Below are 23857 nucleotides of genomic sequence, written 5' to 3' on the forward strand. Positions count from 1 at the left end.
CTACACCAAGATGAATAGCAGAACCCGGTCACAAATCAACCGTCGAGAACGGAGAATAATAACAACAATTATACATCGTTTGATGCGAGTATTTCGGGAGTAACCAATCATTCAACCAGATGAAGAAACAGTCGTTTATATCAATTTATCAACCTATAACGGTAAATCTCTTTGATCTTTTGGGTATATTCTATGCCCGGGATAACTTGCGGTCTGAAAGTCGGGGGCGGCTTTGGATATATACAGGGGAATTTGGGGTTATTCTTCTGAAAGTTTTTCTTTAAACCCGTAACGAGTTATTCGTCCAGGGTAGGGTTTTTTTCCATAAGAAAACATGATATAAGGTTTTTCTTACTGGAATACTGGGATATTTTCATTTTACGTGCATGCAAACATAGATGGTTTATAAGTCAGATAAAGTGCTCGACTTCCGTTATGCTGGTGGAGAAAGACTTGAAAAAAAACTCTCGAAAGAAAAGCCGAAGCCTCCCGGCCTCCCAGTCTTTCTTTCCCCATCATAATCCCAGTCTTCTGTTTTATCCTACATATAATGTTCCCGACCAGGTGCCCGATCAGGTACCCGATCAGGTGCCCAATCACCAAAGGACTTCATAATGATGGTTGCTACGTAATAGTGTTAAAATTGATACCATCAAAATAATAATAAATGCTTTTGTTATGTGTCATCTTTACATTATTGTAATTCATTATTGTATTCTCTTCCTAAAACGCTTGTAAGTCAGCTACAGTAAATCCAGAATAGAGCAGCTCGAATTGTATCTCTCACCAAACCATCTGACCATATTACACCTGTTCTAAAACAGTTACATTGGCTACCGGGTAATCAACAGTAATTTTATAAGTCTATAGTGCGGAAATAACAATAAGTTTAAAGGCAGGGTACAGCTTTTCACAGCAAGCTACAACAGCAGCAACAATTGAGACATGAAATACACTAATTTTGTGTAGCCCAAGTCAACAACTAAAGTATTGCGTGTAGTTTATAACCACAAGTCAGACATTAACAAGAATTCTTATAGTTTTCACAATTTTTTATCTACACAAATTTAAACACATGTTTGATATACGGGGAAATTAAACATTCTTTGGGGAGTTGCCTATATAAACACGTTACATACAGGGTACATGATCGACATAATATACGTATACGTCATTTCCTGATTTATTGTTTTGTGAACTAGATGGGAGGATCGTCCGTCATCCATTACTCGCCGGATAAAGATGGAATACTTTCGATGACTTGAAGTTCGAGAAGTGGTATATTCACCAGTCGAGAATTTGTATTTTTAAATTCCCAACTGAAGCCATACTGTATGTGTCCTGTCCCTCAGAACTGAAGATAAATAGCCATGGGTGTCATACACGAGGCAGTTTAATGCGTATGTCACTTAGCTATAGATAGTGAAGGCTGGGGTAGAGTCAGTCTGCTTACTCTATCTAGAGCATCTGGTGACACTTTTAACATAGATATAAATATCAACGAGAGACATACATAGACAAGTACGCCTTCTGGAACAACTGGTACCACATTCATACTGATGTGTTCGTTCACGTGCATTTATCAACTTCTAGAACAACTTGTACTAGACCGATACTGAAGTGTTCGTCCACGTGCATTTATCAACTTTTTAATTTGATCGTCTTTTATTGTATTGTGAATAAATCTTTAACTATGTATTATGTTTATATAAAACACTGCCTTTTTTTTTAATGTATTATTTTCATACAAAACACTGTCAGAGAAATATCAGGTTTAAATACAGAGGCATTTGATGGTTTTAGAAATCTGTATTCCTCCTCTATGATGTTTTAGGAATGAAATAAAATGGGGTTTAATGTCCTAATGTCCTACTCCGAACTGGGCTAATGAAGACGGGTATATGCCTTACAGTGTGCTGTGAGGGAAATTTTGACCGGACAGCGGCGCTATGGCTTTCTTATATCGAATTTCAACTAACTGCCAAGGGATCTTTTACGGGAATGCCAATGAGTACATGGGACCTCGGTTTTTCGTCCCATCCGAGCGACTAGACAGTTGTCCTTGTCAGGTCCTCCGTCCTGAGCCACTGACAAGGGGGGACCACACCGGAAATTGATATTTTAGAGAAGAGCAAGACGTTAAACCCCATTTTATTTCACTGATTGAAACAGATCCGTATACTGTCAAACATAAACATAATCGAGACAATCAAATAACACAACGACTTGATATCAAATAATATCCTAATAGTACCGGACACTTAATTTAACAAAATTGTCCTTGGGTCTTTTCATTTTATAATTTCACCTCATCTATCAATAATAACAGTATACCGTTAAACCCCATTTCATTTCAATTTGGATTCAATCAATCAAGAAACTTCTATAAGAGTCACCATTTTGAATGTCGCGTGTCTCTATTCAATATGATTGGTCTAATCCGACAAACGATAAATAAAACATGACCGCTTAGCGTATATTGTTTAGCTAACCGACCATGCTTATTGTTTTATCTCTACACATTCAATCAGCGTGAATCTGAGAGAGGGAGAACTGGGGTTTAACATCCACTCGACACAAACTAGCTCATTTTGAGAATAACATATGGTCCATTTTTTTTTCATTAATTTGCTTGCGTAGTGGGAGGAAACCGGAAAACCCGGAGAAAACCCACGAGGCTGGACAGGCGATCCTACTCCTGAAGAATGAAAATAACGCCACTTGACCAAATGACAGACCTAATGATGTCACACGTACGCGCTAACGACCCCACCCCACCCCCACCCCAGTGTGAACCTGGTTTAAGGGTGTTATTATATGACGTCACATGAAACACAACTTTAATGATAAGACACTGTTGATAAAATCACTTATTACTGTACATACGTCATCAAATCACTTATTACGTCATCAAATAAACTATAAATACTTATATAATAAATATTTCCCAGTATCTTCTTCTAAGTACAGGGCTTTTTATACAATAATCAACATACTTCTTCAACCTCATATAAATACAGATTATATTCCGTTTCGTTTTTTATAGTTCATAATTTAGTTTTACTTGTCTTCACTACACTAGAATCTGAAGAGTTATTTTAATAACCTGTGTTCTGGTTGATGAGAGGGATTAGCCAATCAAATGGTGTGTTGAGTCAAGTTCTTGTCATCTAGTACTAGGGACTCTGGGTAGACATCCGTCACGTCAGAACACAAATCAAAGAAAAAGTAATATCTCCGAACACCCACTCAAAATACACATCTTGGTTGTTTGTTCATGTAAATAAGGTCATAGGTCAAATGATGTTCATATGACCCCAGACACGGCATCCCACTACAGATGGTCAGCTGCTCGTGTAGTGGAGGCCATCGAACTTATAGAAAACGAGACGAAATATGGATCTATATTTTAATCTATCTAGACAGTATTCATCCTCTTCGATTCGCCAACACCTCCATGACCATTCGCTGCTGTTGCCGCGGTTACTGGCATCATCTTTAAAAACCCTTGAGGATTTTTATTAAAACATTTACAGAATATTCCCATAAAGGTATCCCTAAATTGTTTGCTCATCGAACAATATAGAACGAAATTAATGGAATTATTCATTAGGGCCATTGTATCGACCAAGTCCCCGAGCGCATCGTAAACATATTGTCTAAAACACTGATGTTGTTTAAATATGTTCATGAGAGTCAGAATTCCCTGGGGAAGTTCAGTCAATGTGAAAAGGACCACGACAGCTAACAGCATACCGGTAGTACGGTTATGTTCGCCATGCTTTTCCGATTCTGCTTTACGGCCTTGCGACTTCAACCTCATACGTTTACGATAAGCTTTATGCATGGCGTGGATGAGGAGAATAGTGAGCGTGGTCAGCATAGCACATGGAATTAATTTAAACAGTATCGCCTGAATCCAGCTATTAAGGGTAAAAATAGCAACGGCCATATCGGATCCTTCCATCGAGCCGGGTAAATACACAGTTTCGGTTACCAGTACGTTGGTCTCGTTTGTTGAATTGGCCAATTGCGACGAATTTACGACGGTCGTCTTTGTGTAGTATCGGTTTGATATATAATTAGGGACGCATAGGATCACCGTCAGTACATACACAACCAATATAGTCTGCTTAGCTCTTCGTAATGAACAATAAATGGCGCCTTTAGTTGGCAAACAGATATAGATATACCGGAATATAGCCAAGGCAATGGTCAACCAGATGGCCACCGTGTGACACACCATACTGAAACTAGCATGGAACAGGAGAAGCACGATACGAGCGAAAGATCGCGTTAAAAATTTCTCCAGGTTCGGTTCCCTAAAAATATAAAAACAAAACGCAAAAGATAAATAAGACATCATAGTGAAGAGATCAGCCACAGCCAGCCACATTAAAATAGTATTAGTTGACGATATCATATTTTTACGAGTCAGGACTATGATGTTGGCAATGTTCGCCATTATTCCAAACGTACAAACAATAGCACTGATATAGCCATGAATGACTGTGTACTCTATTGCAAAATGTTTTAGTCGATCAACGGTTGCTTGGCTGGCAACGCCGGGGATATAACCCAATTTACATTCCTGCTGCTGTTCACTCGGTACATTCGTTCCTGATATGTTTAATAACGTGTCCATGGTGGTCAGAGTGATGTTGTCTGTACTGTAATCCATAGTTTTAATCAGTTGTTCTAATCACTTTGTCACCAAATTAAAACATCTCCTGAGTCTGCGGTTGTTGTAGTCAGTTGTTCTAATCACTTTGTCACCAAATTAAAACATCTCCCGGGTCTGCGGTTATTGCAGTCAGTTGTTCTAAACACTTTGTCACCAAATTAAAACATTTCCTGGGTCTGTGGTTGTTGTAGTCACTAAACCACCAATTTAAAACAACTTCTCCTAAAAAGATAAAAATATAAGCATCATTAAAGCAGGTAATGCTACGTGTCAGTTCACTAAAAGGTAATGCTACGTGTCAGTTCACTAAAAGGTAATGCTACCTGTCCAACAATATACAACCACATTGTAATACAGGTAGGCGTAGATAAAATAGGTGATGAAATCCGAGATTTATATCACCAGAACTTGTATGATAAAAACTGTGATAATGGGATCCACTTGCTTTTTTGCCTTTCCTGGATCTTTACTAATCGTATAAAATCTAATTCCATAAATGTATTAAAATATTGAATAAACAATTGTTGTCGAAATGTGATAAATGACAAAATCATCGTGACATTGTTCACAGCATTCAGAATCAATAAGAATTGAAAGGGTGTGACGAAATAAATACCCAATGTTTGACCATGCGATGTTTCACGTATAATTATAGATTGATTAATTCCATGTAAATTGATTGCTATAGTTTTCTATAGATTTTGTGGTGAGACGTGCGTATTTCCCGTTCATACGGATCGCATAAAATCGTCTGGGTGTTGCGATGCCACAGGTGTATATTTCGTTTATACAGATTGAGTCAAATCATCTGGATTTTGTGACGCCACGTGCGTATACCCCGTTTACACGGATCGCACAAAATCACCTACGTTTTCTTTCAAAAATGATATCCCAGTGCATAGAGTAAAAGTCGTCACATTTTTATACTTCAATATATACAAAGTCCAAATAGCGATTAAAATCATGAATCGTGGATTTTGTTTATGGACCAAATAGACTATCGGATATACAACACGATATACTATTACACTAAACCAAATAGACTATCATATATACTGTATACTATTTATATGTATATTGTTAATGGTACAATAAACGAAGGTAACATCAAGGTCTAAAGACGAAACAGCTTGTCGTTTCAGCAACTCTAGAGAGAGAGAGAGAGATAGAGAGAGAGATCTGGGGGGGGGGGAGAGGTGTGGTTTAACCATCCACTAGACACAAACTAGGTCATTTCGGGACTAACATATGGTTCAATTTTATTTCAATAATTCGCATGCGCGTAGGGGACTTTAGCAGTGGGAGGAAACCGGAGGACCCGGAGAAAACCCACGAGGTTGGACAGGCGACCCTAATCCTTGTCACGTACAACCAATCGAAATCCCGCCAGTTGACTCAATGACAGACCGTATGATACAGTGTGCACGTGCTAACCATTCGGCCATCTCCCCCCCCACCCTAGATATAAATATGCACATAATATATGAAATGAAATTGGGTTTAACGTCGTTCTGCTCCACTGGATTACTGAAGATGGGTATATGTCATACATTGGGCTATGATGGCAATTACGACTGGGTTAATGAAGGAGGACATACGTGGAATTACTGGAAAGCGGCATCAATGTTTACTAAAATTTATGTGTACCCAAACATTAGAAACGGAACCTCGTTTTTTCGTACCATCTGAACGACTAGATACCATTCTTACCAGACTGTTCCTCCACATCACTGACAAGGAACCTACTTAGACAACATCGTGACCTACTAGTTAGTAAACTAGGTCCTTAAACAATGAGCTAACGTGACTCCTATGAAACCAGAGATCTTCAGATTGATGTTAATGTTGTCCATATCAATAAATTACTAGAACATATAAAACATCCAAGCAGGAGATGTGTAGTTTTTTTACAAACTACAAGTAAACTGATTTATAGTGGAATACGATCTACGTGTTAATAAATAAATGTTAGTCGATTGTTGTAGAGGAAATAACGTTGAATGCTATGTATCATTTACTGAGTGAATATCGTCCTACACCACAGTCAATAGTGACCCTTCTTTACCCTAATCGCTAGACTATGTGTCACCTATTAATGTCCACAACCGGAAATCAACACATGAGGAATTGTTATTTTGCCTGCAGATCTTTCCAACCCCCAACCTGCAGTTTCCTTCCGGAGTTCTCCCTTACAACTGTCTAATCTATAATTCAACTTGTGGCCAGGTCACGTATACAGCCACTTCTTATAAGAACACTGTGATTAGCCGACCTGATACAATCGCAGCGGCTCATGGGAAACCTTTCTTAAAGATACATTATGGGAAATTAGATAAAGAGCTAGCAGTTCTCATGATAATAGCTAAAAACTAGATAATGTAAATGGAATTTGATGAAAATTTCAGTCAAATTGATCCACTCTGAACCGAGATTTCAGCGATTGAATTTTCGGCCTAGCCTCGATCATCATTACTTAAGTCAGTACGATAAAAACATAGTCTCGATTATCCGTTTAATGATTAAATTATGAACAGGAAATCAGAACTTAATCCAATAAACATCGTAGGCTAGCGATGCCATCGAGAGTTGATTATGGTCTGGATAAGTTAATTAATCTCTAATTAATAATTTAGACAAAATTTCAGGCCTAAAGAAAAACCTGCAATAGGCAGATTTAGCTCTTGCATAAGGCCTGTTTAACCACGTGTTCAAAGGGTCAAGTTGCTGACCAGATAGAGTATCTCCCAGAAACCCGTTCTTAAAAGGACACTGCACGATTAACTGACCAGATACAATGGCAGCGTCTCACAGGAAACCTTTCTTAAAAGACCTATTTGAATTACCGACCATATACAATCGCAGCGTCTCATAAAACTAAAACCTTTCGTAAAGGGCCACTTTGATTAACCGATCAGTTCCACTCGAATCGTATCATGGTAGCCCTTTCTTAAAAGGACACGATGCGTGTCTATTTACATCATGGCTTTATCTCTATCCTCGGGTATTATACTATTTACACCATGGCTTTATATCTATCCTAGGGTATTATACTATTTACATCATGGCTTTATCTCTATCCTAGGGTATTATACTATTTACATCATGGCTTTATCTCTATGCAAAGGTCTATGATCGAGTCAGATGGCGTGGTTTCGATTTTTCGCTTATACGTGACGAGGAGTAGGATCGCCTGTCCAATTTCGTAGGTTTCTCCGGGTCCTCAAGTCCACTGCCAAAGAAATAAAACTAGACCATATGTTAATCCCGAAATTACTTAGTTTGTGTCGAGTGGACGTTAAACAACACTCTCTCTCACACACACACTTAATACGTTTAAAGACGCATTTAGTTTTGCCAACGATTAGACACACTTCCCCACTGGGTTCTCGGTCCTGGACCACAGATAGGAACTTTCTCAGAAAACACAGAGTTCGAACGCTGGGCTCCAGGATTAGTGTGACTACCCATTATATAGGGAGAGAGAGAAATGGGGTTTAACGTCCACTCGACACAAACTAGGTCATTTCGGGACTAACAAATGGTTCAATTTTATTTCAATAATTCGCTTGCGCATGGGGGTCTTTAGCAGTGCAAGAAAACCGGAAAACCCGGAGAAAACCCACGAGGTTGAACAGGCGACCCTACTCCTTGTCACGTACAACAGGGGAATCGAAACCTCGCCAGTTGACTCAATGACAGACCTTATGATACGAAATAACGCGCACCTGTTAACCATTCGGCCACCTCCCACCCATTATACAATTAGAACCTCAAAAACTATAAATTTCGTGACATAAAGCTCCGTTTTATCTTAAAATCTTGTAATTAACATCAATTATACAACACATAGCTACATATATATAATATCTTCAGTCACGTGATATAATCTTCATTCCGCCATTACTATATATCATTAAATCGTTTCTGTCATTGTTGACATTTAACTTAAAGTATTTAATTTGATAATCGATGGTTAAATATTATCCTTACAATTGTTCTCGATATCATAGGAATTAAGTTAAATTTCCAACTCTTAAAACGTCTAGACAAAAATGTTTTCTGCCCTAGGGATTGTCACTGAAATTGTTATCACATCCATGCAGGAACACCAGTTAAAAAAAACAAAAATAAAAAATGACGTTTTATGTCTTAACAAATAAATGGAATGAAATAGGGTTTAACGTCCTACTGTTCTGCTCCTACAGGGCAGTGTGCTAAGAGGGAAATGTTGCCCGGACAGCGGTGCTACGACCTACTCTTATATCGAAATCCAATTGTCAAGAGATCCTTTACGTGCACGCCAATGTGTATGCGGAATCTCGGGATTTCCATCCCATCCGAACGACTATTACGCAATGTCTTACGCTCGAGACCATTAAACAACTTAAAATGCATCACACGGGTTCAAAATTTTAACTAGTATAAATAATGTATGCTTGGCACATTGCCTTCACCATTATTTGAAATAATGATACGCCAACATCAAAGAATGACGTCATATCTGTATTTTAAATAACTTTATAACACCCATAATACAACGGTTATATACAGAACACTTTAAACACACAGCTATGACAATAGAGACTTTGGCAAGCGTTTTTTTTCCCATCCGTATCACCTATCCGTATCGTCACGTGATAAGTTGTGTCAATGTAGTTTTAGAGTTTTGACAGATTTTCCCGCCGCGTACGTATGAGTAGCTGAGCTGAGCTTAGTTCTATAACAACATGTTGGCAGTTATCTACCAAGATCACCATCAGCACTAGTCAAGTGTCTAGCCTGCAAATTACTAGAGGGAGTAAAGTCGCTCGACAGTCGCTGAGCTATTAAAAAAAACATTTAATGTCGAATATTATTAAAAATCTTCGACTTCGACTCGACAGCATTTTCTGGTTTCACTAATGTATCATTTACCATAGAATCACATCATTTAGAGATTTGCAAGGTCCCACCCCCCTGTCCCTAAATTTAGCACGTAGATCAACCAGCATGCAGACAGACAGACATGAAAAATATAAAAATTCCCATCAAAGATAATGATTAAATTCCAGTCTTTATCATGGTTAAAATCACATCAAATATACACATTCATGTTCTAGGATACACATAGATTCATAAAAACACTACGGCACAACAAGACGGTAAAAAGATGACGATTTTATACGGACTTTTTCCGTATGAAAGCTGTTCGATGCGTGCTGCCGTATCCGTGTGCCGTATCACATGCATCATCGATACGGATACGTAATACTGACCAGGAATTTACGCTTGCCAAAAGTCTCTATTATATATAAGCTAACGTGTACATCATGATTCTCTCCGGGCCACTACGCTAAAGGTAGGTAACCCTAGGAGACTAAAGGTATGTCCTTCTAAGAAGCCCACATGACGTCTGTAACCCGGCCGCTAAAGGTATGTCCTTCTAAGAAGCCCACATGACGTCTGTAACCCGGCCGCTAAGCCGAGTCGGCTATACGTCCCTCTAGGAACGCCAAATGATGTCTAAAGCAAATTTGATGGTGCTGCTTAATTTATTTGAAACGTCGGCTATTAGAGCGAGACAATTACCATTTTGGGGTAAGTGTTTCATTTGAGCACCCGTTTTATCAACATTGTTTATACATAGTGTGTCACACGTGACCTCGGATTGTCCCTGACAAGGAGGAACCACTCCGGAATATCACAGGACCTCAAGGTTAGCGTACCAAGGAGCAAGAAGCTGGGTGTGGGTGATTCTGACGTATAATAATAGTTTGTGTAATTAGACACGTGCGTGGGCGTGGCTAGCTGGCTTAAACTGAAGCGGAAAAAGCTTACGTGATAATTCCATCCGTAACTAGGAGGTTTATTTTCAAAACTGTGCCCCCACCCCACCCCGCATATCCCCCCCCCCTCTCTCGCTCTCCCACACCAAACCCTACATCAACCAAAGTATTGTATCAGGACTAACATCTAATGTTTTGTCGGAATAAAGATTTTAATTGACGCATTAACTTTACCCATTATTTTAGACTTCTGTCCAAATATCACAACGCCTAAAAACGGACGTCATTCTTGGTGGAATCGGCTGTTAAATAAAGCCATTCACACACAAATTCAAAGATCAACATTCCACTAACACAAACCGGATGAACTGCTTACCTTTACCCTGGAGCCAAAACCGTTTAATGTGGTTGAGATGTAATCCCGTGTATAATACGCTAGAGATGTAATCCCGTGATATCTCTCCTATAGCCGCCAACTAAACAATTTCATTGTACTCAATATAATCTTATTACAGCCCACGACAAACTTTACCAGCGCTTCATAAAAATATGGCTTTATATGTATAATTAATTCACGGTTCAATGATTTATCGATTTTATTGATTACTCTGAACTCTCACGATCACTAAACTAAGGGTTGTTGAAAGAAGATCTTCGAGTCTGCCATTCGACAATTAATACGACAACCAATTAGCAGATATATTCTTCAGTTGCTTTACAGTATTGTATTCACCACCACTGACCACGTGATTGTCACGTGATTGAAATAAAATCTTATAGTTCAATGCATATCCTGTCCACACCAGTGATGTTAAATACAAAGTATATGTTATGTGATCAGTAACTAACTAGTCCAATGTACGAATTCGGATAAATACAACACAGATTATGGTTTCTGACGATTGTACGACTATGATATGATTTTCGATGAGTTATATTCGTTCGGTTGAACATCTAAACGAAAACCCATACAGGCGTCCAAATATCCACAATGGCGTCTTATTAATAAAAATGATGACACAATTTTCTTCTACTTATTAGCGGATAGTTTTCATTATCTTGTTTTGTTCAAAAACAACGGTGCACATTTACGTCGTCGTCTTCACTTTTGTAAATGATGAACTCAATTCAGCACGACGACATATTTAAAACAAACCTCACGCGGAATGGTTCATCATTATTTTCAAAGAAAACCCCACTTGCGTGACACTTACACGTTTTCCCAGCAGTAGGTGTTTTGTTTTATGACGAGTTGAAAGTAAATAAAGATGGCCGCCAAGTTTTACAAATAGATATTGATAAACGTAGACGATAAATATGATAAGAAAACACGTCTCATGGCGAGAAAATCAACCACTACCTCACCCAATAAAACTGGTTTTCTATAGAAATATTGACACGGTTTCTATATCCAGCATTATCGCTAGAAAAACCTTTTATATTTAACAGAGTTCAAAATTTTATGGCTAGTACTTGGCTTGTGTTTTATTGATACTGCGTGAAACCGTTTCTTCAAATACAGCCATTTCACATTTATCCTTAATTCGCCTCGCTTTTATTCCGCTAAAATATTCCTTCGTTTTTATTTTTATTAAAGAGTATTTTTATTGTAAACAAATTGATTTTCCATATTAGCACTTTCTTTCTGTATGCATTGTTGTAGCTTGTAACATCCAGAAATGTGTTATTGTGTGTTGTGACATTTAATAATTAGCTTCTGTCATCCAGTCCACCAATATAACGGTTCTTCGCTTTTTGTATTTAATTAGCGGAAGTGAAGATGAAGAAAAAGATGGCGAATGGTTGAACTATGGATAATTGAAAATGGTTGAACGCATTTTTTCCCCGCCTAGCTTTATTACAAAGAAGTTCGAGAGAGTGAAGTGAAGGAGACCTGTCTGACTTCGTGGGTTTTCTCCGAGTACTCTGGTTCCCCCCCCCCCACTGCTAAAGACCCCCACGCGCCAGAGAATTGTTGAAATAAAAATCTACCATTATGTTTGTTCCGAAATGACCTAGTTTATTTTAAGGAGGCGCTAGTCTCTCTCTCTCTCACCGGGTCCTCCGGTTTCCTCTCATTGCTATAGACACCTACACGTAAGCGAATTCTTGAAATAAAATTGAACCATATGTTAGTCCTGAGGTTAATGAGCCAAATAAATCGGAGAATCCCGAAGGAGTGAGTCTAAATTAGAAAGCGGAAACCTTCACGCGTTGAACACCATGATGATCGTAAGTGCGCATGCGTTGTATCACCCGCTCAATGACAACCGTCTTATAATAAGAGCGGAGCAAAGTAGCTGGCAATGTCATGGCACCCCCCCCCCTCTCTCTCTCGCTCTCTCTCTCTCTCGCTTTCAAACTGAGTACATGTATCCCTATAAATACAAGCTGTTAAAAAGTATAAATATTATAACCGTTTAACCGTGAAGTAAAATCTGTCTAATAACTTTACAAATCACACCACAGAGACTTGCAGATCTGGATATCGACTTTCAACAAACACCAATAAAATATGCTACAGTAAACATTAGCGGAATAAATGGAAGGAAAGAGTCTTGTCTTATTAGCCGAGCATAGGAGCAAAAGAGAAGGACGTTAAACCCCATTTCATTTCATTTCATTTCTTTTATAAACAATATTTTATTCAGATTTGTATCTGAATAGGGATTGGGGAACAAGCATCACCTATATTATACCCCTCTTCCTGTCAGATATTTACATAAATAAACAATATACCAGTGAATATATAATTACATCCAGTGTGTTATAGTTGTCCCTGGATACTTCTGGGGATTTTGAAAAACGAGTGGACAGTTTTAAAAACATTAAATGAATTCAATGCAGTGAAATATTAGTATTTCGATGGGTAGACGGTAGATTATTTATGACATTATTTTCAACAGAAAATGTATCTTCAAATTAATGACCACATTTACAGGATGGATTGTCAGAAAAAGGACGTAAAAAATTTATGTCTATTTAGACGCAGTTTCCAATAAATTATTGGATTTACGTGGGACCCAAACCTTTTAGCTGATGTTGAATCTTGAGAAAAAAGTTTCGAATTGAATATATATATTTAGAGATATTGAATTGTTTGTGTCTGCGCTTAATTTTTTTCCATCTCTAATTTACGAAAGTATGAAAGAATTAAAGAAAATATATATTTTTTTTAAAATTGATATTCAGGTAGACAGATATTAAAGAGATTGTAATGTGCGCAGAGGATATTAATTCAAATCATTTATCAAATACCTGTACTTTTAGAGAGAGAGAGAGAGAGAGAGAGAGAGGGGGGGGGGCGATGTACTTTTAGAGACTAACTAACAGACGAAAGTTGTTTTTTTATCTTCGGGATTGGTGGTGGATATATTTAAAGCTGTATGTGATATTATTTCTAGTAGATATATTTATTTCTATAATGACTGTCTTCCTGGGAGAATAATCTTGTCAAAAGTCCCTAATACATTTTATATCCCGTATAATTTCGGTGGATTTGGAATGGCATTTGATAAACATTGAAAGAAGTCTGGTTTTGGAGAAGTTGATCTGTTGTTTATCTGGCCATCTTGTGGTGATTTACAGAAGCCTGGAAAAAATCCAATGGGGTAATGGGGTGTAACTTCCTACTCTCTTAATCTGTACGGGCAAACTGGACATACGCCGACAGTGTGCTGTAGGGGAATTTTGCATGGACAGTGGCGTTACGACCTACACTTATTTCGAATACCAACTATCAATGGTATTAATGGTTCTTTTACGAGCACACCAAGGTGTAAAATCACCTCGGTGTTGCGTTCTATCCAAACGGCAAGACGACACTGTTCTTTATCAGGTCCTGTAGCGGGCACTGACAAGAGGTCCCCACGCTGAGAACGAAATCCCTAAGAACCCCTTGCTTAGTGAGCCAGCGCCTCTTACTCACTGAACCACCATGGCCCCTTCAGTTATCATAATCTGATTCCCATTCCTTAGTTTAGTTTAAACGACATTTTATTCATTTGAAGAGGATTGAACAACATACAAAGCCTATATAAGTTCTTTCCCTGGGACACAGAAATAACAAACGATATAATATAAACATATACATAAAAATAAGATTAAATCTACTAAGATGTAAAAGCCAACAGTTTTATGTGAAAATGATATACACGAAATGCTGGCGATGCAATTATTAGATATATACAACTATATATAAAAGCGAATCTAAACCTTTTTATAAAGTTATGGACTGCTTCAAATTTCAAAATATTAGAATTGTTCAAAAAGTCTGTAGAGCTTTTCTAAATTAGATTTAAATTAATAATGTCTGTAACTACCTTTGATAAATTAGTAAGGTGTCTAATATTACCTGGATATAAAGAAAATAACTACTTTTAATAAATTAGTAAGGTGTCTAATATTACCTGTATATCAAGACGATAACTTGGTTTAAATATAGATAACCATATGATATAATTATCCCCGATTCATAAACCAAGTATATTATTACTTTAGCTTATTAAATTTATGTCTGATGTTGAATATTTAATCATCTACCCAGTTTAAAATTGAAAGCTGATGAAGTGCGCTTTGAATCTAAACGGTAGTAATTTTAGTTGCATTATTTTAAATTTAAAACTGACTGAAATTACATCTGTACTCATTATAGTTGCACCATTTTGAAAAGAAAAAAAAGATGAAATTTGCTGTGAAACTATTTTGATTTTATGTGTATGTATTCTGTACACAGAGAACTCTCTACTCTACTACAAGAATAGACTTCTGTCCTAAATGACCGACATATCCAAATATTAGTATATTGTTTTCTACTGCGTTTCTACTCCGTTTCACATCTGGCTTTCACACAAAGACTAAATAAAAGTATTCAATTCCATTAAATGGAAGCAGAATAAATACTTCTAAAAATTCTCGAAGTTTACTTAGTGTCTGTTCACAAGCGGAGTTAAAAGTGAACAGGAATACTAAGTTTAGTATGTAGAGATTTAAGGCAAAATACCTAATATCGCTGAAGGCGTTTTAAAGTCAGAGATATGACTTATTTTAATGTAAAGGCCGGTGTTATTATGTCAATAAATTCTCCCAAATTTAAATATTAACCCCTAGGCAGAACAGACTGGCGTGTACATTGAAAACAACAACATACTGGTTATAACTTTATTTGTCTTTGTCCCCTGGCGATTTCTAAACAATAAAAATCAATGCCTTCTTACTTTACAATCGATGAATTTGAAAAAGCTTTGCATCACAGTCTGTTCTTTAAATTAGAATTGTTTGATCGTACCTAACCGGAAGACGAAAATACGTGACAATTGACATGCGCCACATAAGGGGGGTAAAATGTAAAGTATTGTTAGGACAATTAGTTTCTTTCTTTCATGGAAAGCCGACAAGTGGCATGTTGGGTCTTTCACCTCGTGACATGTTGGGGTTTTCACCCAGTGGCATGTTGGGTCTTTCATCTAGTGGCATGTTGGGTCTTTTACCTACTGGCATGTTGGGTCTTTCACGTAGTGGCATGTTGGGGCTTTCACCTAGTGGCATGTTGAGGCTTTCACCTAGTGGCATGTTGGGTCTTTCACCCAGTGGCATGTTGGGTCTTTCACCTAGTGGCATGTTGGGGATTTCACCTAGAGGCATGTTGGGTCTTTCACCCAGTGAGAAGTTCGGGCTTTCAAGTACTGACAAGTTGGGGTTTTCACCCAGTGGCATGTTGGGTCTTTCACCTAGTGGCATGTTGGGGCTTTAAGAGAAGAAATAAGACATTTGTTAAGAATTAAAGTACAAAATGACTGGTGGAAATATATTCAGACACTAATTAGCAATATCTAATGAAACAGACTTTTATAATTACCCACTCTATTTCATTTCCACATCTAATTTACACAATCATCTAAAAATAATCAAAAGAAATGGGGTGTACCAACTTCATTAGCCGAGGGGGGGGGGGGGGGCATAACGAAAGGACGTAACACCCCATTCAATTTCTATTGACAATACTAGGTGGTAACAAATCACAACAACATTCTGCATTACTTGGCTTAAAGGATCAATACCACTCTTGTTGTAATTGAATAATACGTCCCAATCTTTATTCTGGTCAACAAATTGCACTATTTTACAACATTCCAATTAATTGATGATACAAATTTCATCTTAACACACCTAATTTAAAAAATTGGAAAAATTCAACTAAATGATTTGAAAAGCCTGACGTAAAGCTTTTCAAATGTGACTTGGATTTAAAAATATTTTTGAACACTCTGGACAAGTACAATATGATTTAATGGATAATTTACACAACAGGTAGGACACTAACACATCTAGTACTTAGAATAAGGCTATTCTTTTTTTATTTTCTGGAGCTGTCAAGCCAGCAAGAGAGAGTGTTATTGTCCCTTTAAAGAAAACTTAACTTCAGTTTGATTCTATTAATTCTGGGTGTTATGCATAATAATGTCCACGGAGATATCTATGTAGTGCAGCACTAATGCGGCCATTTTCTGCCCAATTAGCTGCATATTCCTGACACAATGACGCGAGAAATCCGCCTCTAGTCATTGCGGTACTGACAGCGTTTGTTGGTAGGCTACCGATCTCAAGTAAAATTTTACGCCTGGATGAATAGCGATCAAACATCGATACTCGCATGGGTTAATTTGACCTCACTATTGGAGCAAAAATTCTTTGACTCAAATCTATGATATAAATTCTATAAACGTGTACCAATTATTACTGTCTGCCTTTAAATATTCGATCATATTTATCCATTTTTATGAAGAAAATTCATGAATTACTTTTATTTTATCAAAAAAGGACATGTCAAAAAACCCTGTTGGTAATCGTATTTGTATCCAGTTTGTTGAAACACAATACGTAATTTAACAGTCCGTCTCTTTCATTTGGGGGTCTTTTCTAAAAAGTCGGACATTTAATTAAATGTATTAAAAGATGATGAAAATATTATTCGTCTGCTGCTCGTCCAACAGATGATAAAAAGATTCCACTTGTGCCGTTATAGCTATTTTGGATACCTCGTTTGTCACATAATTAATTTCTCTGGTAGTGGTAAATTGAGCATTATAAATTTCGCGCTTTATGGCATAATACAGCCACGATTGTCTTTATATACTTTTATGTTAGCATCTGTAGAGCTCTGGTTAATCAAGATTGATTTTGTTACGCTGTTATGTATTGGTTGTTGAACCGATGCATTTCTAGTGATAATTCGGTAGAAAGTATGAATAAATGAAATGGGGTTTAACGTCCTACTGTTTTGCGCCGAACTGGGCTAATGAAGACGGGCCTACGCCATACAGTGTGCTATAAGGGAAATTTTGCCCGGACAGCGGCACTACGGCCTACTCGGCCAATGCAGGGATCGAACACCCGACCTCCAGGCCAGCGAGCCAGCTTCTTACACACTTAGCCACCGTGACCCCAATTCGGGAGAGAGTATGGCAGTGTTTGGGTGGAATTAGGTCTAATCAAACGGAACATTACTGGGAGTATGATGTAGCTGTAATATAGGTCTATAATAAGTTGTTAGATTTCCATAAAAAACAAACTATATTACAGTTTTTAAAATAAAGTAATTATATAATGTATAATAAAATGGTCATAAAGTATATTGTATATTGTACATTGTACCACACCCTTACAATAGTTAGTCATTATTACACGAGTTAATATATAGGTCTATTTATGCCTTTGAGGGTAGCCTATACAGGTAGCCTATACCGGTAAACGATACAGGTAAACTATACAGGTAGGCTAAAGATAGATTATGCAGATAAAATATACAGGTAAACTATACAGGTACGCTAAGGATAGATTATGCAGGTAAACTATACAGGTAAACTATACCGGTCGATTATACAGGTAGACATACAGATAGACATACAGGTAGACTATACAGGTAGGCTATACAGTACAGGTAAACAAAATATTCACACTCAATTCAGTTCTCTAATTCATTCAAGGGTAGTTGCCCGAGAACTTATCTTGGCATTTTTAAGTGTGGTTTCCATATGAAATGAAATTGGGTTTAACGTTCTACTGTTCAGCTCCCAACTGATCTAATGAAGACGGGAGTTTCCATATGTGAGTGGTTGCAGGACGGAGAGTCTGACAAGGAAGAACGTCTAGTCGTTCAGATGGAACGAAAAACCTAGCAATTAAGGAACTTCATTCTTTAATTATAATAGTGACTCGATTATCGCGATGATTACATAATGCTACACACTGTTTTAAAATGGTCTTTAGGGCCCGGTGATCCTATAAAATCAGCCCGTTTTTTAGATATTGAGATTCCGAATTATTTCACTTGATCGGATCCCCGGTTGTACGTGACAAGGAGTAGGGTCGCCTGTCCAACCTCGTGGGTTTTCTCCGGGTCCTCCGGTTTCCTCCCACTTCTAAAGACCCCTATGCGCAAGCGAATTATTGAAATAAAATTAAACCATATGTTAGTCCCGAAATGACCTAGTTGTGTCGAGTGGACGTTAAACTCCATTCTCTCTCTCTCTCTCTCTCTCTCTCTCTCTCTCTCTCTCTCTCTCTCTCTCTCTCTCTCTATTTCACTTGATTGCTGTGCAATTACAAGGCAGCTAAAACCAACACACAAAACAATATTATTATATACACCAAATATTAATGATGTATTATGTAAAAGCTAAATTTGCCCATTTTAGCTTCAAATCTTATATATATTATTATTGAGACATTTAATAACAAGACACGTCTATAACCAACTCTCTAGACCATCGGATGGTCGAGATATAAATAGATTGAAATACCATCGTCATTTAGTGATTTGATTTCCAAATTAACCTCAAAATATGATCACACCTGATTGTATATGAAGCAGCTACACTGGCTACCGATGAGAGCCAGAATACAATTTAAAATTCTCGTCAACACCTATAAATCAGTAATAACCATTACAGCTCCTAATTATATGGTGGAAATGTTTAATGTTTATACCACTGGCCGAACTAATCTTCGTTCAGGACGTGACAAAACCCTACTAGCTGTTCCACGCTTTCAGCGCCAGGTGGGCGAGTTTTCATTTTCCGTTAGGGGTGTCAAACTTTGGAATGAACTACCAAGAAACATCAGAGAGTGTACCCAACTATCTCAGTTTAAATCTAAACTGAAGACTCGTCTGTTTAGTAACTCATATAAATAGAATCATGTGCCTACCATTGTGTAGATATGACTGTACAGCGCATAGAAACAAATATTGTTATAATGTAGCGCTTTAAAAATGAAATTATAAATTATAATAATAATCGAGACTTAGTCTAGTTTGTCAAGTACCAATTCTATTTTATTAAACAATCTATGATTCAATCACCCATAATTTCGCTCAGAATAGAGAAATTTGAATCAAATTTTCAATATTCGTTTTTGTTATCTATTTTTGAACTATTATTATAAAAGAAATAATCGGCTCTTTATCTAAGTGATACATCATATAGCTTCATGATAATATGCTAATATCAACCTTGGACTGGTTTTATCCACGTGAATTTGATATAATATTTATATTTAACAAATCAGACTAAAATCCAACACTTGTGGGAAGAGATGATTTATACTGAAGTTCAAGAATCGTAAAACGGAATAGATGTAATTTTTATTTTTTACGATGGACCAAAATACCAAAATACTAAAACTTTAGACCATAAATAGTAATCACAGCAAATAACTTATTGATCGAATCCATGCATGTTAATGTAAGTTATACCTTATTGATCGAATCCATGCATGTTAATGTAAATTATAGCCATCTCAATTTCACATAACTACACTGTAAAAAATATCCATTTTTTATGTGGCCGAATTCCGTAATTTAACACCTTTTTTCTGTTAATCGATGGATTTTTTGGAGAAATTGTGTTAATTGTCTGAATTATTTCTTCAAATTACGTGTTTTATGTATTTCTGTGGAATATTCAGTATTAAACAGGAAATTTCCGTGAAATTTAGGGATAAAGTGTTTTATTCCCTTCTATAACGGACTTAATTCTGTTATTTTACGGAATAAACGGTGGAATGACAAGGAAGTTCCGTGAAATTTAGGGATAAAATGTTTTATTCCGTTCTGTAATGGACTTAATTCTGTTGTTTTACGGGATAAACGGTGCAACGATAAGTAATCGTATACATATATAATCATTCCTAATAATCATCATGTTATAGTATTCATTTCAATTTATTAACCATAATATGAAGAATCATATTTTGTAACGTTTGGTATATTAATTGACATGTATATCTAATTTCCATTATTTTTTCACGGAAATTTTTGTTACAGTGTACCTATATTTATAGATATCACGTGGTCATTCTAATTGTTACTAACAGCTTGATAAGGAGGGACCACGCAGGCAAATTCCGATGAACTTGCTCGGCCAATGCAGCGATTGAACACGGAACCTCCAGAGTAGTAAGCCAACGTCTTACCCACTGAGCCACCGTGGCTCCCTTAGCAAGTATGGCGCTGGCTCAATACACATGAGGTCCTTGATCCCATCCAGGTGTTCCAGCATAGTGTCCCGTTGTAAGTGTTGCGGGACCATGCCGTGTATAGTCGCTGGGAAGTAACGAAAACCGAGTTCCCGTGTGCACGTTGGCGTGCACGTACAGGAATCCTTGACAGTTGGAATTTGATATGAGAGTAGACCACCGTATCTGGAGAAAATCGATTCCCAGCACATTGCATTGCGTACGCTTGTCTTGGTTATCCCAGTCATTTGAATGGTAGTTCATTTTTATTGTTATTGAGAGCTGGAATGGTTGCTCATGTCGGGCTGAAACTTATTTCATTCAGTTAAAGAGCACATTTCAGTCCTTGATTTCGTTAATGTAAAATAAATGAAATGAAATGGGGTTTAAAGTCCTACTGTTGTACTCTAACGGGGATATTGAAACGGACACACGCCTTATACAGTGTGCTATGAGGTGGTGGTGGTATGGTACGCTCTTACTTCGAATTCCTACTGTTCTTTGATCTCCAGTCAGACCAACGCTCGGTGTGGTGCAGGTCGACGCAGCTTGGCGATCCAAGGAGACTCACAGCAGGTCGCGTAAAATGGCGGTACAAATTTGGTGAAATCACTTCAACCAGTTTCCGGGACCCACAGACTCAGTAACTACACGATGTTGATACGATCAAACGAGACCCCAACACACCGTCAACTCGATCCAAGAAGACTTTAACACGACTGAACGTGATCCCAATACGATACAACAAGACAAGAAGATATTCACTCTTGAATATCCAGGCACGATATGAAACTACAAGCCTATTTCTGATCATTTTATATTATTCGGCAGAGGCCCTGATGGATCTGGACAGGATCTCTACAGAGTATCTGCAATGAAGCCAGTTTGTCGTGTTGGGGACGTGATTAGGTCTAGTAGGTCCTATCAAGGTCTTGTTGGATCTGGGATCGCTCTAGATGGTCCTGCACGAACTCTACCGCCACGGTCACTCGTCGGGAAGAGGTCGAGTTGATGCACTCGATTCACCAAGACGTGACGCCGACATTCGCAAATCAAGAAGACCTTTACCAGCTTTACAACAAATAATTTAAGTCGCGTTATGTCGTGTTTTGGTGTGATGGGGGCTTAAGAGATTAACGTCACCATCGACAACGGCAACAGGACACCCTATCTGGATGTGCGTGAATCAATCTCCAAGATCTGACGGCGACCTTCGCGATCCAAGAAATCCTTCACCAGCTTTACTGCGCGACTCAAAATAGTTTGGCGTGATGGGGACTTTACCAACCCAATGGCTGTTCCATGCCACCCCCACCCTACACCATCTTGAAATAAGGAAATTGGTTAATGGCCTTCTGGGGGCTTGAAGACTGTCGATGTACCTGTGTGCGGATTATTTTATAAAATATACTGTAATTATTAACTTACCCTAAACATGATTTTTATCATTTAATCCGTAAACATCGATATTCTACCTGGGAACACTCCACAACAAAATAAACAGTAAATCCTTGAACCCAGAACCCACAACTGTTAGAAACTCGAATCTCGTCGCATTTCCCACAAAACCACAAAAGAAAACTTTTAAAATAACACCACGGTGAGTGTGCATAATTTAACTAAAAAGTTGTATAGAACGCCATTTCACTTGTTCTCTTGTAAATATACCTTGTTTAAGATGTGCAACCTTCTAGTCGGTTGTAGTACCGTGTTTCAGATGTCCAACCTCATTGCTTTCCAATCTCTTGTAATACCTTGTTTAAGATGTCCAACCTCATTGCTTTCCAAGCTCTTGTAATACCTTGTTTAAGATGTCCAACCTCATTAGGAACCTTACATAAGAATACCAAACCTCGCGTACAACACTCACGACAATTTCAAGCTAACAGAATCAAACGACGTAATAGTTTTAAAACAACAATTTCACTGTTTGAGTTTATAGTTGAAGCTAAGAGACCGAAACGAAAAACATGTAATGGTTTTAATATGCTGTAAGTTTCCCTGCTGTTAGTAAACTGCCTACCTGGTAGTTATTTGTAGACTGCCTACCTGGTAGTTTTTTTAACTAGTTTATATGTTACATATCTCTTTCACCATCTTCTAAATAAGCTTACAGATATCATAACAACATTAAAGTTGATAAACTACAAGTACTTCTATGTTTACAGTAAGTAAAAATACGCCCAGTTAAACATGAAACACTTGTACTGCTTCATTCTGATATACCTCCAATTAAAAAAAACCTGTCTGCTCTTAATATTATAATATACATATAAATCCTAAAATATTATAACAATCGTAAAGTTGCACTACTTTGTTTCACGGTAAGAGATGAAAAGATAAAAGATACGCCGACACAAATTGATTTCAACAGTGGTTTAATAACATTTTAACATTTTAAAGTACCCTTTCGCTCATCTGGGGAGCTCATTAGATATAATGTTATGGACGTTTGGTGATAATATATTTAGATACCTATACAGTTACACGTATATTATGTTTTACCTATATAATAATCTGTACTATTGATATAATATCAGCTGTTCCACTCAGTTATTCTACCAGACCGCGATAAAATTATACGCAAGAGGCCGATAAATATATTAACCAGTAGATCGTATAAACTACATTATGTATAGAACACACAGTATAATACCTAACCATAGAGTTTAAATATTACAATAAAACCACACCACAAACAAACAATACCGACAGGATAAACCTGCTAACAATACAAAGCTGCTGACAGGACCAACCTGCTGACATGACAACCCTGCTAACAGGACAACCATGCTAACAGGACAAACCTGTTGACAGGACAAAACTGCTGAAAAGACAAAACCTGCTGACAGGAAAACCTACTGACAATACAAAGCTGCTGACAGATAAACCT

At 37.5% G+C, this 23857-nt stretch overlaps 1 protein-coding gene across 2 annotated transcripts in view; it reads right to left on the minus strand.

Moving 5' to 3' along the window:
- Window positions 1–1066: 1066 nt before the first annotated feature.
- The window catches only part of LOC126816841 (G-protein coupled receptor dmsr-1), a 100048-nt gene continuing 77257 nt past the window's right edge, over window positions 1067–23857 (minus strand). The window contains exons 1-2 of one of the 2 annotated variants that reach the window (XM_056099880.1): window positions 22393–22824; window positions 1067–4906 (exon numbers count right to left, since the gene is read on the minus strand). In XM_056099880.1, the coding sequence (XP_055955855.1) occupies window positions 3419–4681 (1263 nt within the window). In that variant the 5' untranslated portion in view covers window positions 4682–4906; window positions 22393–22824 and the 3' untranslated portion in view covers window positions 1067–3418. Of the gene's footprint in view, window positions 4907–22392; window positions 22825–23857 lie in introns of those variants that run through there. The other variant, XM_050543606.2, reaches the window with a different exon arrangement.

The sequence above is a fragment of the Patella vulgata genome, chromosome 3 (genome assembly GCF_932274485.2).
Source record: "Patella vulgata chromosome 3, xgPatVulg1.2, whole genome shotgun sequence".
NCBI classification, from domain to species: domain Eukaryota; kingdom Metazoa; phylum Mollusca; class Gastropoda; family Patellidae; genus Patella; species Patella vulgata.